Genomic DNA, 17,378 nt, shown 5'->3' on the forward strand with positions numbered 1-17,378 from the left:
TATCAGAAATACAATCAAGTTTTTATAGTTTAAAACAAATCCTTCAGGTGTACATTATTTCATTTATGGTCATCAAAGTATACATCATATTTCAATAATACAGAAAAATGACGTCACTTATGTTTACAACTATAGAGTTAATTTACAAAACTTATATACAGATTAATTGTTACCTTCTTCGACGGCTCGGCTCGTAAAGGTCTGCAGATAATATAGAATTTCAAATTTGAACCACAAATTTTCTATCTTAATATGCAAAATCGTTTTTTGTATCTTCTACTTCAAGAGAAAAATTGAAATTTTTGTATTTGCTTTTTTATCGTCCTACAATTATATATATATATATATATATATATATATATATATATATATATATATATATATATGAGACGAATAAAAATTCTATAATCTATAGCTGAACTCCAAATTACAAAGCGTTTCACATAAAAAGAAATCTAATAGTACATATATGTAGAAGTAGAAAAAATTATTTTACTTTTATAGATATTTATTGATGAAATTATTATCTTCTTTATTAATATATATATATTTTTTTTTCTTTTCTATCATAAGATTCGAAAATTGTGATTGTTACATTGCTTTACATGAAACACTTTGTATAGACTCGTAATAATGGTGATTATTTAACTTTCATAATTATTCTAAATTGCAAGTTTGTAAAATTTATAAGTTTTCTCATTTTATCTGATTTAATTAAGAAAAAGCAAGAACATAAATTATTTAATAACCAATTATAATATTATAATAAATATTATAATAGTGTAGTAAATAAAATGATAAATTTAATCATAAATTTTTACAACTGCATTTTGCGAATTAAATAATCTTATTTCAAAATATCAAAAATCCAAATTCTGATATTTCTTGTACAGTCTTAGATTTTTTAACGAAATTATTTAGTAATTCGAAGTGTATAAGTATAATTATATAAACGCAAATAAGAATGTTTATGCAAAATTTTATACTTTTATTTTTTAATCAATCATTTAATTTTATATAACTTGATTAGATGTTCACTTCAACCTCAATGTCTTTTAATATAAGAGCACCCAATTTACCTACGGTTTGAAAAATGAAATTTATCATCTACTTTAATTGGTCCATTTTTCGGTACAATAATAACTGGTGTAGAATATCTCGACACTAAAAATTTTATTGTATTTTACCAGTTGAAGAGAATAAAATTTTATATAGTGTGAGAATTACATATTTTATATATGTTGATCACATAACACAACTGCATTTATTGTTTGTTAAAATGCTAATCGTGTCTTATTCTAATGTAATATCATATAAATTGTAGAAGAGTACTTTATCGCGAAATAACTATCCGAATAGAAAATTTCTAATACCTGCAAACCTCCTTTTTATCACACACTTTGCTTCTGCTTCCGTATAAATGTAACAAATCTAAAGTGTATCTAAAGTAATTCTCTAAGTTGTGTTATAATCATTACAAACATACCTTAATCCTTTCCTTCCTAAATATAAGTATTTAATAACACATAATTATGGGAATTATTTTTTATACTCTTAAATAAACTGAAAATAGAAAGATTCAAATTAGATATATTTTTTCTTTCAATTTAATATTATTAAAGTTGTAAATATAAGTTAAGAAGAATATAAAACAAAAAAGTAGTAATAGAAATTAGATAAAATTAATTAATTAGGCGATAACAAATTCACAAGAATTTTTATTCTTTAATATTTAAGTGTCTTATATATTATAAACTTAATACGTGAATTGTATTAGGAATAAAAGGATTAGGTGCATACCTTTTCTCCTTCTTCATTCAAAGTGACTATTATGAACGATCGACTGAATATCTCATTAAAACATTTAAAAATACGTTATGCTATTTCAATCGCGAATATAACATATTGATATACATAAAATGAAACATTGCGCCGCGTCAATGAACACTCAGGTGTCTGTAATTGAAAAAACAAACACGATTGTTCCTATACAAAAACAAAGTTATTTTATTGATTGTTAATACAATCCAATTTTCTTGTGCCTTTTAATCACAAGCCATTTAGCCATTTCGCGATATAAATTTTAAAGTAGATTTTTTGGTGAAGAAAAAATTGATTTCAAAATTTGTGCCTCTTTCAAAATAAAAAAAAAACATTAATTTTGTAATTTTTTTTATAATACATATTCATTACAATATACAAAAAAATAAATCAGAACAATCAATATTTGTTTCATATTACATTATTTCGTACAAGGAGAAACTAAATAAAAAAATATGAAATAATATAAATATATATACAACGTGACTTAAAAATCAAATATTTTGGGGTCTATAAATTCTTTAATTCACATGTGTCTGAACAGTCAAATGCAAGATGTCAAACAAGTTCGTACAATTTTTGACCACAAATGTTGATACCATCAAAACTCATGCGAACGATACATTTGATGCGAAACGAATCGAACTTCGTACATTTACAATACTATAATGAATTTATGAATCATGACACAAGTGACAACATACAATCGTTGAAATCTGTTGTTCAAGGTGCACCCTTTCTTATTAACGGATTAAAAATGCGATTCCACCAGACAGCAACAAGAGTACATAAGAGAGAAGAACGCAATATTATGCAAGGATTTTACACATTAGTAGACGATTGTTGCTCACTCGCTCGCTTGCTCGTTCAAGATCATCACATTCCTCTTCGCGGCGCGCTCGGCACCAATAATTGTAACGCGGTCATTGCATCGGGAAATAACGAGTGATAATTCACTACCGGCACATAAGCTGCGGTTATAACGCGGCCGGCAAACCATCGACCGTGCAGCGAGTTCACAGCCGCCACGGCAGTCGCGATTGACGGACACTTTACGTAAACATTGCCTTGTGGTGATGCTTGGTCCACGTATACATGCAGAACGCCACCGTGCTTGTTACATTCCTCAATCACATCATCGCGGATCTCTTTTGCCCAGTTAGGATTTGTCTCACTAGAAACAATAATGTCACAAATTATAATTTCTGATTTATTTTAATTATAACTTATAAGAAAATTTTTTTTAAAGACTGTTAGGAACAATATTTTTTAATTAAGGTTTAAATTAAAAAACCTTTAAAATGCAGGTATCTTGCGGAATGTGATTTATTATATATTACAATTCATTAAATAACTTTTTAATTTAAATATTAGGTATAGTCAAAAGAAATCCATTATTTTTCCAATAAATGGCTTTAGTAATCTGTATCTCGTCTATGCGTGGTACAGATTACTAAAGCCATCTATTGGAAAAATAATGGATTTCTTTTTACTACACCTAATATTATTAGAGCTTATATAATTAAATTGTTTAATTAATAAGATTAATATGTGATGATTAATAGAGATGTGCGAACTACTCGAATATGAATCGAATCGAATCAGACAAGATTCGATTCGGATTTAAATTGCTGCGATTCAAATCCAAACTGTCCGAAAATTTCAAATTTAAAAGAGTCGAATACAAATCACATGTATTAAATAAATCATATATAACTAAAACAGCTAATAACTAAAACAGGACCCATATTATTGAAGTAAAAGGTTATTAAGTCTATTTTTCATAGCTGAATATTGAAGATATCATTTCACGAGATGCCGAAAAGCAGTGTCAGTGTGATTACATAGTTTTAATTTGATGCTTAGCATGACGCTGAAAATTGAATTTATTCGAACACTAAGAGTCAACTTAAATCACATAATCACTGCTTTTCAGCAACTTACGAAATGATATTTATAATAATTGTTCATTAATTTTTAATTTTTAATTCCAATGATTCGATTTAATTCGTTTCGATCCATATAAATTTTTTTTGATTCGGTTCAAACTGTAGATTCAAACGAAGAAATGAAATTCGATTAAATTCAGCATTAAAAAAACCTTGAGTCTTAACATCTGCAATAATTAGACTGTTTTAAAAGATGTTTTTATAATAAATTTATCATGTTATCATTAGTTTTGCATATCATTGCTTGCATATATGCTATGAATCAATTATGATAACATTTTTTATTTTAGCATATATATTCCCCCTAGTGAAAGTATGATATACGTAACACTAGGTCTACAAATATGCAACATACAAAGAAAATATTTATTTGATATAAGGAAATATGTAACTTACTTTTGCGGATCGAACATGTTGGATAACATGAAACACTGTGTTGCAATGGGGGGTGCGGCTTGAGGTGGTGGTTGCGGCTGCGCCATTACTGGTGCCATATTTAAAGCGTTCGCTGCAGCGGGAGGAATTTCCAGACCGGTACCTTCCGCCAATTTGAACATCAGTTGTAATCTGCAAAAATAATATTGTATACATTTTTTAATGAAATGTGATCTTAGTTCGCATATTTATTTTTTCCTTTAAATTTTTCTTATTATTACTTTACGTACCTTCCAGTTGCTCCGAGATCAATTCCACTACGATCTAACTCATCAGTATCGAGTAGGGAAGGTCCTTGAATCAAATCAGTTCGTTCCGTTACATTCCCAACTTTCATAGGTCTACCAGCGAGCTCGAATCCATTCAGTTGTTCCAATGCTTTTTTTGCGTCGTCTGCATTTCTGAACTAAAAAAATAATAATCTTGAGTTCCATGCAAATATAACGATCTTAAAGATGTCAATTAATTATAATAATTTAATTCAATTATTATATAAATAAATATCTCGATGCATATATTTAACGAGAAATATTTGTGTATAATGTTATAAAAGCTTACAGTCAAGAAACCATAACCCTTGCTGCGCCCTGTTTCAGGATCCATAATCAACTGTATATTGTCAATCTTTCCAAATGGCTCAAAGATTCCACGAAGCATATCCTCTGTGATATTAAAATGCAAAGATCCTACATATAATCGCATGGGTCCTGTTTGTCCCTTAGGCATTAGGTTTGGCATTGAATTACCCATACGATTTTTCTCAGCCTGTGTATGTTGTACTACAATAGGCACTCCAAGAAGCTTTTGACCAGACAAACCAAGAGCCTATAAAGTAATATGAAAATTAAGGAAATATATTCAGTATAAAACAAAGTTTTTCTAAATAAGAAAAATCTTCAGAAAATTGTTATCTCCAATTATATAACAATTAATATACTCACAAGTGTCACACTTTCTGGATCTTTGAATTCCACATAGGCAATACCTTTGAATCTTCGAGTTTTGTTGCATGTGATAAGTCTGACATCCTGTACTTTGCCAACACTTGAAAAGAATTCTTCTAAATCACGCGCACGAATTCGTTGACTTAACTGCATACAAAAGACAGTCCGAGCATCTCGCTCCTCTGGTGTCAATTCATCATTTCTAAAAGCAAATGTTATAGTCAGTAAATATTAAAAAGATAGAATATATTAAACATTTTTTTAATTCTAATTTGATATTGTTGTACATTAATTTCTGTTATTAAATGCAATAATAACAAGTAGTAATAACAAATCCAAATTTAATATTCATATTGATCTAGCATAAATATATCCCCCAAAATCACAGATTGCAATTCCATGACTGGGTCTAGTCAATTATGCATTTTAAAAGATACATGACTATAGATAAAAAAATAAAAATAAATATCTTATATTGCTTAATTCCTAAGCGATTACATAAATTTTAATATGCAACTTATGATTAATATCCCCCATTGATTCAAATTAAATTTTTATTTTTATTTTACTTTAGAATTATACTATAACCACAAAAAAATTTACTTTTATATTTAATTATTCTGCTGTTTTTACATTTATTATATGAAACAAATAAAAATTATATAAATGTACATAGTTTTTGTTGTAAAAAAAATTTAATTAAATAGAAAAAAATTATACAATATTTAAGTAAAATTAAACATTTTAATTTTATTCATTTTACATGAAAGAATAGCAGTCTCACAGAATAGATTAGCATTTTGACATATAGCAATAACACTCTTCATTTAATTTCAACATCACAAAAAAATAAAAAATCTAATTAGATTTTACTACTAGAATCTACTATTTAGATTAGTATAAAAGTCTTACAAATATAACAGATACTTACATTCCTAACGGGCTGTGACCTTTACCGAATGGCGGTCGGGCTCTAGGTAAGGTTAGCGGTGTCAGCGATCTTTTCCTCCTTCTGTCTCTATCCCGATCTCTGTCTCGCCTGTCCCTATCCCGATCGCTGTCACGATCCCTTTCCCGATCCCGTCTTTCGCGCGATCTGGATCTGCGCCGACGGTCGCGATCGCGATCGCGATCTCTGTCCCGATCGCGGTCCCGGTCTCTGTCTCTCTCGCGATCCCGTCGATCTTTGTCTCGGCGATCGCGATCTCTGGATCGTGAACGTGAACGCGAGCGATGTTTGCTCTTCCTACGAAAGAAAAATACTTCAATTAAAAAGGTTCAAAGGAAATAAAAAAAAATTGAATATTCCCCACTCGAATTGAATATTCCTTTAAATAATGAAGGTGAATCTTTTAAGTATCAAGATAATCAAGATAATCACGCGTATATGAAATCGCTATTTCATATATGTATATATATATTTTTATATATGTAGTATATTAAAGATGTATTTTAATTTTTAAATGTACTCAGCTTGTATTAAACGAAAAGGAATGGTTTCCATTTCAAAACGTTTAAGTCTCAAAAAAAAAAAGAAAAAAAAGGAAAAAAAACTCACTAAAAATGTAAAATTATCAAGATCTTAAATCATTCTATTGGAAATCCCTACATGTACAAAATTTTAATCTTTAATGAACTCTAACATCTGTATCGATGTTTTATAATCATTATAGAAGTATATTATTATATGTATGTGTGGAATATATCGTCATAAATGCTTCGGTTAAAGAAAATATAACATTTTTTGAATAATTTAAATAAATGTGTAATGGTAAAACACAACATGAGTACACTGAGATGCTGGAAAATGCATTCTTAGTTCTACAGCATTCGATTCAGTTATAACGAGAAAATTATATTATCGAATTTTTTTATTATTTTTTAATATCGAGTTTTCTATAACTCGATTATTAAAACAGCACAATGCAACTTTGTAATTTTATATGATTTTATTTCATCTTTTTTTATTTTTATTATAAGGATACATATCGATTTCGCGAAAGGAGAATCTGTAGTACAGATATTCTTCCTATATACTTACCATCATCGGGTTTAACCTTTGGAATTATGAAATTAACCGGCATTTACTAATTGTATGGGGTCTATAACAAAGAGAATAAATCTTCAGATGGGTCTGTTAGGCAAGTGTCTAATACTGCTTCAATTATGGCGTAAAGATATGAAGGCGTTGCGGGAAATAACGATATAGCCTTTTTTATTTATTCTAATTTGAATCAACAGTGTACTGACGGTGTATCGGGATTAACGACATACTGACATAATACTCAAATAATAGATAAAATCACAATGAACTTTTTGAAAATTTTAACAACTCACGCAGTCGTAACAATTATTTCACGTTGCAATAAAATACACGCAGAAAGATATAAAAAAAAAATTGAGTGAAATAATTTTTCACAGCCCAAATTTTTTCGTATTCCTCATTTAAATAAATTTTCAAATAAATTCGAAAACTGAAATTCTTTTATTCATAATTAATATTATTCTATTATCATTGACCCTTTATCACTAACGCGTCATATAGTCAATGCTATGATTCAGATGTACTGATTCATAAAAAAAAATCGTTTTTGAAAGTGACCCAAGTAAAGTCTCAAAACACGAGAAAATAAAAATAAAATGATAACAAATCGACATCTTTTAAGATCTCCAAATTCGAGTAAGCTTTAATGCAGGATGTAGGGTCACCTAGTCTTTCTTAGTTCTAAAGTTAGGTACAAGGATCGTGCAATTAAGTCCTCATCTACAGTCTCCACTTAATTTTTAATATGGCCAAGTAATGCAAGAAAAGTTTCTACTCACCCAGATGATTTGCGACTAGACCCATTCTCCTTGGAGGACTTGTCTTTGGAAGAGGAGTCCTGCTCCTACGAACAGCAAACAGTTGAATGCCATGCCAGCCAGCCGATGTGGCAGGGACGCGCGAACAAGGGGACAAAAAGCAAATCGTAAAACGTTAGTAAATTTCATAATGACAGTCTTTTCATTATAAATATAATAATAACATTATATATATCTTTATATTTTCTCATTTATATTTATTGTTTTCTTGTCAAATATCAAATTTAACGAGAATTACGAGATGTTTTCTTTTTCGTATCGCCTGTCAGTATTATGGTAAGCAACCTTCCCTTGCTGCGGAAAAGCAATGCTTTTTTTTATGCTGGATGACAGAGACAGAGATGTCGGCGTCAATTCTCGTGCTCTTTCTTATCTTTTCTGTTCATTTTATTTCCAGAACTCTATGGGTCTCCGAGAGCGCTGAGGGAGGGGAAGGTACAAGAAGAGAAGAGAGAGCGAGCGTGAGAGTGTAAAAAAGAGAAAGAGAGAGAAAGACAGACGGGGCGAGCATAGCGATGCGACACGGTCGCATGCACCTGGCTCAAACTTACCAATCGCTTTATCGGGTATTAGGAAAGCATTGCAATCTTGGGTTGAGCATGCCTTGGTGTTTAAACTACCAATGGCCAACCACACATCCTTTTTCTTCTGCAAAAGAGAGCCCTCATCAAAGACAGCACGATTTCAAAAAGATTGTAAACGCGAGAGACGCGAGCGAGCACTCCTAATCGCTAGCCTACGATTACCAGCGCGTACTTGCTGATTAGGGAGTGTGTCTCTCGTTAATCAGGGATCGTTTTACACCGCCATTCTTTTCCCCCCTCCCCCTTCTTTTGACATGAGCAAAAGATTGACCCGTAAGCATTCTACACGATCCGCAAAAATCCGCGATCCGGCTGAGTCCAGAAAATGTTTCTTTCATTTTTGTAATAATGCAATTTACATCGCAATTCAAGGACAATTTACATAACAAAGTACAAGCAACAGATATTTTTTTCTTTTACAATCCCGACAATGATTCGTTTAATTAAAATTTTATTTAGAATACAAAGGCTGCGTTCGGGAACTCTTTGTATTCGACTATTAGCGCTATTTAAGTCATTCTATCTCCATCGTTCATCGAATATAAAAGGATAGAATGACATATAACATTAATAATGTCTCCCTGAACGCACACAAAGTATTCTGATGGAGAACATAAGCAAATTCTTGAAACATTTTCTTAAATGAATTTAAATATCTTATTTTGCAAGCCAATTTACTATATTTTTACAAACTCGAAACATAAGACAGGATGTTTACAAAGTTCCTATCCAATTTCTAAAAGACAAACCGGTTTTACAAAAAATGACACATAGATACATAACATCATTACATGAAAACTTTTAGTACATTGTTATCAAATTATTGCACATTAAATAATTATCATTTGTTTATACATGTATTGTAAAAAATTGAAATTTTCTAGTGTAGACATAGATATATAACTCATATATCCAAGCTACACTCAGAACTGATTAATAAGATGGATACGCACTTTGTAAACAATTTGGGAACATCAAATTTAATAGAGAATAATACTCTAAGAGCAAGGTAAGAATTTCGGAAGCCTGACGTGTCTTCTGTCGCACTGCAATTAAGTGTTGTAATACCTGATGATGTCACTACCTAGAAGGGAAATTGCTATCATTACAAATTGTACAAAAACAATGGGCAGGGTTTAGATATTTTGTAAAATGAGCTCGTTCATCACAAGTAAAACGCGTTTTCCCTAGCAAAACATTTGGCAACGATAATATTTTAATGCGATCATATTTGCACTTTACAGCTTTGCAATAAAAACAAAGAAAAATTTTAGATTTTGTACAAATGAGAGAAGTATTCAAGCAATAAGTAACGTAATAGTGAATTAGTGAAAATAAACGAAAGTAACATTGCAAATATTTTAAACTTATAAATCACAGCAAAGTTTATTCAACAAGCTCTACTTGTGTCTGATGTTTTAATTAAATGTTTAATCTTTACATAAGATAATTATGTAAAAATAAAATAAAATAAAATAATTACAAAAATTTTAAACATAAGAAATCAAGATATACATAAGACCACTTGAATATAGAAAAAAAATTTCGTAAAACTAATTTTCAAATATCCGAATATTATCAGGATTATTAAACATGAAATATTCTTCTATTTCTTATATAACATATCTTAAAGATAAGATAAATTTTATCTTTTTAAAATTACATTACATTATTCAAGGAGTATTATATTGCACTAAAAAATGCAAGAATAATTTCATTCATCCAATAAATGCAAGCATTTTACCAGATCAACTTTATATTATCTATATCCATTTTTTCTTGTATGATACGCTTAAATCCACGAGTTCACAAATTCATGAATCCTTATAACTCGAGATAGATTCTTAAACCCACAAGTACCAAAATTCATGCCTAGGACCAAAGATTTCTTCGGTACATATGCTTTGGCAAATTCTCAATCACACACTCTTGCATTTATTCATTCATTTACACATTCATTCAACTTTTATTCGCGTAAGCTTGTGGCGCAAAAATCTCTGGGGGACTCTTTTCTTTTCTAACAGTACCGTTGTTACCACGTGCACAAACAGCATGAAGCTTCCCATGGATTACCACGAGTTATCATTATCACTGTCGGAATCGCCTCCATTCAACAGTGTACCGTCACGACGCGTGTAATCTCCATTTTAATTTTATGAAACCATATACCTTTGTAAGAAAAAAATATTAAAAAATATAAAAAACGGAGTGACTAGAAAGAAGGAAAGAGACAGGAAAAAAAAGTAGAGAATGATGTTAGATGATTGCTGTTTCTTAATACCTCGTAGTTTCATGTGCAAGGAACTCGTTGGCGCACATCCTATGAGCGCGAGGGTACATGTAACGTACCATCTATAAGTACAGAAAACGGAGGTGTTGATCAATAGTTGGTATATCAGAGACAAGGGCGTACTTTGTCTACATATATATACTTGTATATAAAACTATCCATATATCACACACAGAGAAATAGAGAATATATATATAAAATAATAGAGCGAGAGATAGCGGGATGGAGGAGAGTGGTAAGTTCCCTTTCTCTCATAAGGCGGCGAGTGCATATATTAGAAAAATAAAATAAAAATAAAGAGAGAAAAGGAGACACGTTTCGCCATCCAGTACTTACAATATGAAGCACGAGCGTGAACGAGACAGAAATATCGGCGATCCAGAGATCAAATGAGAGAAAGAGATAGAGAGAAAAAAAAGGAAAATAAAAAAAATGAGATCGATATAAAGTTAACAGAAAAGCAAGGCTTACCCCTTTCTTGTACGGCGCCTCCAGCATCGCCTCGACATCCAAATCCTCCGCCATTACGCGAGTCGGGGAGCTCTCTGAAACGCCACGCATTAGCAGACCACGAAGTTTCACGCTGCTTGCGGACAAGAGAAGAGAGATACGTGAATTACGGATGGTTCTTGGTACTGAGCTATCGGCTACAAGCTACAACGTACAGACGACAAGCGCTCGAAATGAGAGCGAACTACGACCCAGATTAACACCGCAAGAATTGTTCGTTACACGACAACGACAGCGAGCGGAAGGTCCAAGACAAGATGGCCGATACCGGATATGATGGACATTCAACTTCCTCTCCTAACGCCCCCACAGGAAGTGACGCTCATCACTACGTGAATCGTTCAGCAGCCATTTGTTCGGCCATCGACAAGATACGATCAGATAAGCTTGACGCTGTATTTCAAAATTCCATAGACATAGGCTGGTATTTGTAGGCTGATATTCAAGGCTAGTTTCACTAACGCCAGTTACTTTATCCGCCGATTAATTTTGATAGCATTTGTTACTAGGAAAACTGGTGCAACCTTGGCCTAGTTTCCATCGAAGGTTTAAACCGGATCAGGAGATCGATTCTGTATTTTCAAACAAGATATTGTACATTACAATAACATTAAGGAAAATTACAAAAGTGAGCAAATTTACTAGATGTTGACCAATGAAATTATTAGTATTCTAGTAAATTCGCTCACTTTTGTAATTTTCGCCTCGTTTCAAGATACAGAATCAATCCCCTGAATGTAAGAACCAACCAACTACAGTCGAGCATTCCCCTGTTACAGCCAAACGACTGTAGTTGATTGGTTCTTACATTCTGATCCGATTTAAACCCTCAGTGGAAACTAGGCCAAAGAGAAAGAGCCTCAACTTGATAGCACGCGAACGGAAAAAGTGGAACCGATTTGTGAGCCGAATTGAGAGAGAATCTACTGAGGAATAAACTGCACTAATGTCCCTAGAATACAGAGTCCGGCGATCTCGTAGACCTCTTTTTATTGGATCAGAATCAGACTCCCTAAAAATGGCGGAATCAATCACTACACAAATCTTTCATAATTTTTGGGAAGATAATGCAATACATTACCTGTCTTTCATGAATTGAAACATTTTATGCAACAGTATGGCATTGTGTATCCTGTAAATACAGAGAATTATTATCATAGGTCTTTCATACTCATAAATACTATTCATACTACTATTCTATTTTCTATATTTATACCACAATTTTTTGTTAGAACGTAAATACATTTTATGCACATTTTTCTAAACATGGCATCTAAATGTGCAGGTTATTCCGATAGCGGTGTTGCCATTTTTAGTATATGTATATATTGGGTCATCTAAAAAGTATCCGCGGTTTTTTGTCACTAGATGGTGTTGATGGTCAACACATCTAGTGACAAAAAACCGCGGATACTTTTTAGATGACCCAATATAAGAGAGGAACATGTACTGTCATATTCAAAGAAATGAGAATAAGAATATTAAGAAAATATTTTTTTTTTGTTTTTAGAGTTAGGTACTAGCAGTGTGGAAGGATGAATAAGGAGTTTATATAAACCAAGTCCCCTTCTTATGTAAATGCTGAAGTGTAATAAATTCTATTCTATTCTATTATTCCTAATTCCTTATTCCTTCTATTGTGCGCAGGGTCTAACGCTATCTAAACTTCTATAAAATAAAAATGAATATCGCTCCATTAGCATTTCACAGTTGGCAGCCTTAAGCCGGTTCTATATTAGTTGCAAGTCGATCGCAAGTTTGTTGCGACAGCCAATCTGAAGCTTGCATTTTGAAATCAGCGCTTCATATTGGCTGTCGCAACAAACTTGCGATCGACTTGCAATGTAGAACCGGCTTTATAAAGGTACATTTTCACGAGCTGCTCAAACTGGCTATTTCAGCGACAAAAAGATCACGTGACGACTTTTGTCGCAAAACTATTAGAGCAACAATTTTATATATGAAAAAGGACAAGAAGCGTTAAATTTGACATTTGAGCGACAGATTTGATATGTTCGTATTTTTTCATGTATCATTTGCGATATTAATATGCTGAATTAAACAGTTATTAGATTATTCTGATTGCATATCGAATCCTCTATCTGGATTAGCAATAGAAAAAAGAATAAATTAGGTTACGTATATCGCAGTCAACGGTGATCAATACAGTCAATATAGTATGTCATTTGTGCCACAAGTATAAAGTTTTTTGAAGAACATGGAATTACCATCCAAGGCAATATTGTTCATGGACAATTCTGGTCATAAAGAATCAAATCGTTGCTAAGTATAAATGTTATTGTACAATAATAAAAGACAACCGAAATGAACGTCAAGGGCTTATATCTGCGATGCTTGATTCAAACTATTTGAAAACGAGGATGTAATCTATCTCATGCTCATTTTTCGCGCACGTTGGCTGTTTGTTTGTATTTTAGAAACATATTAAATAAAGTTTTTTAATTGCAATACTAATACACTTTACGTTTTACTATCAATTTCGCGAAATATTTCATATTAGGAATTTTTTAACTTTACGATTTGCTTTCACTTTTCATATTTTTTTACTTTTCAAAAAAAAAAATGGAATCTGAATTAAATTTTTATATAACGTTATCTTAAAGCTTATTATTCCCTTCAAAATGACCTATTATTTTTTTAAATTCTGCCTATAGACTTCTAGCATTTATGCAAAATGAACTCGATATCTCATAATAGGGGCCTTTGCTCTATTCTTGTAAGAGGAATATGAAGAGGAGGTTGAATACATAGAGCTTTGACGCTACTGAAGCCATAACAAAAAAAAAATTTTTAATTTACTATAGTAGGAAAAATAATCAAATGATAAAAAATAATTTGAATTGAAATTTAAATAGAAAAATAAATTGAAATTCAAATAGAAAAAATTATAGGAATAGAATCAAAAATAAATGTCTGAAATATTATTTATTAATTTATTACATTAAAGTGAATAAAAGTTTACAAATGTAATTTATAAATTTGATAAAAAATATTATTAAAAGTACGTAAAAAAAATTAAATTAAATGCAATAAAATTATATTACAGATTATGCAAAGAATGTAAGAAATATTCACTCAATATGATAATAATAAATAATACATAATTTGAAATTAAAACTTTTTTTAGTACGAAAAAAATAAATTATTGATTTTGATTTGTAATATCACAACCATCTTAAATTATACTATTTATAGACTAAATAATTTAAAAAGGATAAATAGTTTAAAATAGAATCTTCAAAATATAATTTTATATAATCTATAATTCTATAAAATTAAAAATTAATTTTATCTTTGGCTTTTAAGATTCATTCCTTAAAATATTTTTAATCTCATATAAATTGGTTAAATTTTGTTGAGTGTAGTGGGAATTTCCGTTGCAATGTCTAATCACTGTATCTAAACACATTTGCACTTTTTGAATGGAATCTTCAAGCATTTCACATAACTGAAAATAATTAAAAGAATAATGAGTCCATCTAGAGAGATTATTGTTGTACTTATAAAAAAAAACTTACATCTTCTGAGTCTGTTTCTCCTTTTCCTGATTTTGGTTTCCTTCTTTTCTTACTTATCTTATTTTCTTCTTCTTCTGTTATTGTTGTATCATCTTTATTCTGTAGTTTTCTTTCTTTATTCTGTAATACTGCTGTTATTCTTCGCTGTATTCCTTTTTTTTCTTCTTCTATTTCTTTTTCTTCTTCATTTATTATTTGCACTATTTGTGAATCAGTCAAACATTCGTCTTCACTCATAACTCTCTGGGAGTTTAGCCAGTCTTGAACAGTAATTAATTCTATGGTTGTGCCAAGCTGATCTTTTAAAAAATTATAAAAATGAACAGTGAGATCTTCATAACCTTTCAATTCATAGCAAACATCATCAACAATTTCAATATCATCACTAGGTGCAAGAACTTGTAAAATATCTGGCCATAACTAAAAATAACAGAAAGTATGCATTAGTTATTAAATGTAAATAATAAGAAGTATGCATTAGTTGAAAAATTAAAATATTTTTTTATAATACTTACTGCCTTCCATGATTCTGATATTGTAGATTTATTAACTTTATTCCAAGCTGTAGTAATCCAAAAAATGACATTTTTAATACTAAGTTTCTTCATAGCTACTGGTAGATTAGTTCCAATATTGAACTGATCGATAAAAAAAGACATTACATTGGTTCGATATAAAGTCTTGAGATTTTGAAAAACTCCTACATCCATGGGCTGTATTAAAAGCGATATATTAGGGGGAAAAAATTCAACTTTAATTTCATCATGCGATAAACATTCTAAATGCCCATCACGATTGTCCATGAACAATATTGCCTTGGGTGGTAATTCCATGTTCTTCAAAAAACTTTGTACTTGTGGCACAAATTGCTCCTTAAACCATTCCTCAAACAACATTGCTGTCAACCAAGTATTTTTTTGGCTTTTATACACTACCGGCCGAACAGTTAAGCTTTTAAAACCACTTAGTTTGGCATCTTTCCCTATTAACACTAATGGTAATTTTAATGTGCCACTTGCATTGCTGCAAATCATGATAGTTATTCGTTTTTTTTTTATTTTAAATCCTGCTGATTCAGATTCATTGTTAGTACCACCAAATGTTCTTTTCGAAGGAATTTGTTTATAATTCAACCCAGTTGCATCGCAATTGAAGATTTGATGTGGTGTCAAATTTTCATTTTGTATTATTTCTAAAAAAATTGCCTTATACTTTTCAGCACCTTTACTATCTAAAGAAGACATACCGGTAGTAAAATCAGTTCTAATTTTGTGGCGTACTTTCCACTTATCAAGCCATCCATTGCTTGCTTTAAAAGTACTGTCACCGCCAAACATTTTCCAAAATTTCATTGCCTGCATTTTTACTGTTGGACCACATATTGGAAAATCTGTAGCACTGCGTTCTTGGAACCATAACCATGTAGCTTTGTCGATTGAAGTATGAATTGGACTTTTCATTCTTTTTTTACCTTTTCCTTCATCATTGTTAGTTTTCTGCCACTTTCGGAAAGAATCTTTACTTTTTATCCAATATTTTATTGTTGTTTTATGAACATTAATTTTTTCGGCAACAACATTCACTGGGGTACCTTTGCTCACTTCCTGTAAAGCCCATAACTTGGTTTGCAAGTCAACACATTCGAGTTTTTTACGTACTTTTACTTCGTTCAAACTCATTTTTACTTATGTCACTTAATATTTACTTAATTATTATACGTAACATTTATTCAATCATATACCTATATTAGACATAACCTCTAATTTTTTATCTATAGCTTAATTATAAGGTGCGTTCCGAGTTACGCATGAAACGCATGATTTATTGTTTTATCCTTCTTTATTATTTGATGAACAACAAGGATAAATGATGCATCATGCGCTTCATGCGAAACTCGGAACGCATCCCTTGAGGTAGGGTGCTTTCCAGCAAGGACACAGTCAGACACAATGTAACACAGTGAATCATTACATCCTTGTTGTTTACCTACGTTAAACAAGGATAAAACGATTCAGTGTTACAATTTCTGACTGTCCTTGCTGGAAAGCATTCCTAGGATTTTTAGAGTGCGTTCCACTTAACGTCCGCAACGCTCACAAATATTAGGGTGCGAATACATGGAGCGCTGAAATGCGAAAATGCGGAAGATAAAATTAATTAAACTTTATTAAATTTCCTGCCTTCCGCGCATTCTGTTTCGCTTGTTTTTATCTCCTAATATTACATGGAGCACAAGCATTGTTTGTTTTGTTTCTTAGAAGCTGCTCGGGATCATTCCAAATGAACTCAGCATACTTGAAATGTAGGAATTCATACTATAATATGAATGTCAGATGTCGTATGACAAATGTCATACGTAGTGTGAATTCTATATTTCAAGTACGGTGGGTTCATTCAGAGCGACCTCTAGCAGCTCCCGAGAAACAAAACGGACAATACTACAA

General features: G+C 31.2%; 2 protein-coding genes across 8 annotated transcripts; both read right to left on the reverse strand.

Moving 5' to 3' along the window:
* On the reverse strand, positions 1 to 11,689 carry Caper (RNA-binding protein 39-like protein Caper). 3 transcript variants are annotated; one of them, XM_011065235.2, is made up of 9 exons: positions 11,551 to 11,689; positions 11,357 to 11,468; positions 7,973 to 8,037; positions 6,081 to 6,395; positions 5,147 to 5,351; positions 4,764 to 5,030; positions 4,436 to 4,611; positions 4,167 to 4,337; positions 1 to 2,995 (listed from the first exon to the last, which is right to left on the reverse strand). In XM_011065235.2, exons 2-9 carry the CDS (start codon positions 11,444 to 11,446, stop codon positions 2,698 to 2,700), a joined length of 1,587 nt encoding a protein of 528 aa, XP_011063537.1. In that variant the 5' UTR covers positions 11,447 to 11,468; positions 11,551 to 11,689; the 3' UTR covers positions 1 to 2,697. The 3 variants fall into 3 exon arrangements, with proteins under 3 accessions (XP_011063537.1, XP_011063538.1, XP_011063536.1); XM_011065236.2 differs by having other exon boundaries at positions 11,357 to 11,471; positions 11,551 to 11,682; XM_011065234.2 differs by having other exon boundaries at positions 11,357 to 11,679.
* Positions 11,690 to 14,326: 2,637 nt separating this feature from the next.
* On the reverse strand, positions 14,327 to 16,918 carry cag (DNA-binding domain-containing protein cag). 5 transcript variants are annotated; one of them, XM_087404569.1, is made up of 4 exons: positions 16,676 to 16,918; positions 15,450 to 16,538; positions 14,935 to 15,354; positions 14,327 to 14,864 (listed from the first exon to the last, which is right to left on the reverse strand). In XM_087404569.1, exons 2-4 carry the CDS (start codon positions 16,392 to 16,394, stop codon positions 14,718 to 14,720), a joined length of 1,512 nt encoding a protein of 503 aa, XP_087260695.1. In that variant the 5' UTR covers positions 16,395 to 16,538; positions 16,676 to 16,918; the 3' UTR covers positions 14,327 to 14,717. The 5 variants fall into 5 exon arrangements, with proteins under 5 accessions (XP_087260695.1, XP_087260693.1, XP_087260696.1 ...); XM_087404567.1 differs by having other exon boundaries at positions 16,593 to 16,918; XM_087404570.1 differs by having other exon boundaries at positions 15,450 to 16,436; positions 16,526 to 16,918.
* Between the last annotated feature and the right edge of the window lie 460 nt (positions 16,919 to 17,378).

Source organism: Acromyrmex echinatior, chromosome 3 (genome assembly GCF_024713525.1).
Source record: "Acromyrmex echinatior isolate Ae372 chromosome 3, ASM2471352v2, whole genome shotgun sequence".
Classification (NCBI taxonomy): domain Eukaryota; kingdom Metazoa; phylum Arthropoda; class Insecta; order Hymenoptera; family Formicidae; genus Acromyrmex; species Acromyrmex echinatior.

Bases quoted from the DNA above. Each gene is read 5' to 3' on its own strand.
- Caper (XM_011065235.2), bottom strand. From the start codon at position 11,446: ATGCGTGGCGTTTCAGAGAGCTCCCCGACTCGCGTAATGGCGGAGGAT. The intron at 8,038-11,356 runs GTAAGCCTTGCT...TGCTGTTCGTAG, and splicing joins AGGCGCCGTACAAGAAAGGG to GAGCAGGACTCCTCTTCCAA. The intron at 6,396-7,972 runs GTGAGTAGAAAC...TTTCTTTCGTAG, and splicing joins TCTAGTCGCAAATCATCTGG to GAAGAGCAAACATCGCTCGC.
- cag (XM_011065238.2), bottom strand. From the start codon at position 16,613: ATGAGTTTGAACGAAGTAAAAGTACGTAAAAAACTCGAATGTGTTGAC. The intron at 15,355-15,449 runs GTAAGTATTATA...TGTTATTTTTAG, and splicing joins TATCAGAATCATGGAAGGCA to TTATGGCCAGATATTTTACA. The intron at 14,865-14,934 runs GTAAGTTTTTTT...AATTATTTTCAG, and splicing joins GAGAAACAGACTCAGAAGAT to TTATGTGAAATGCTTGAAGA.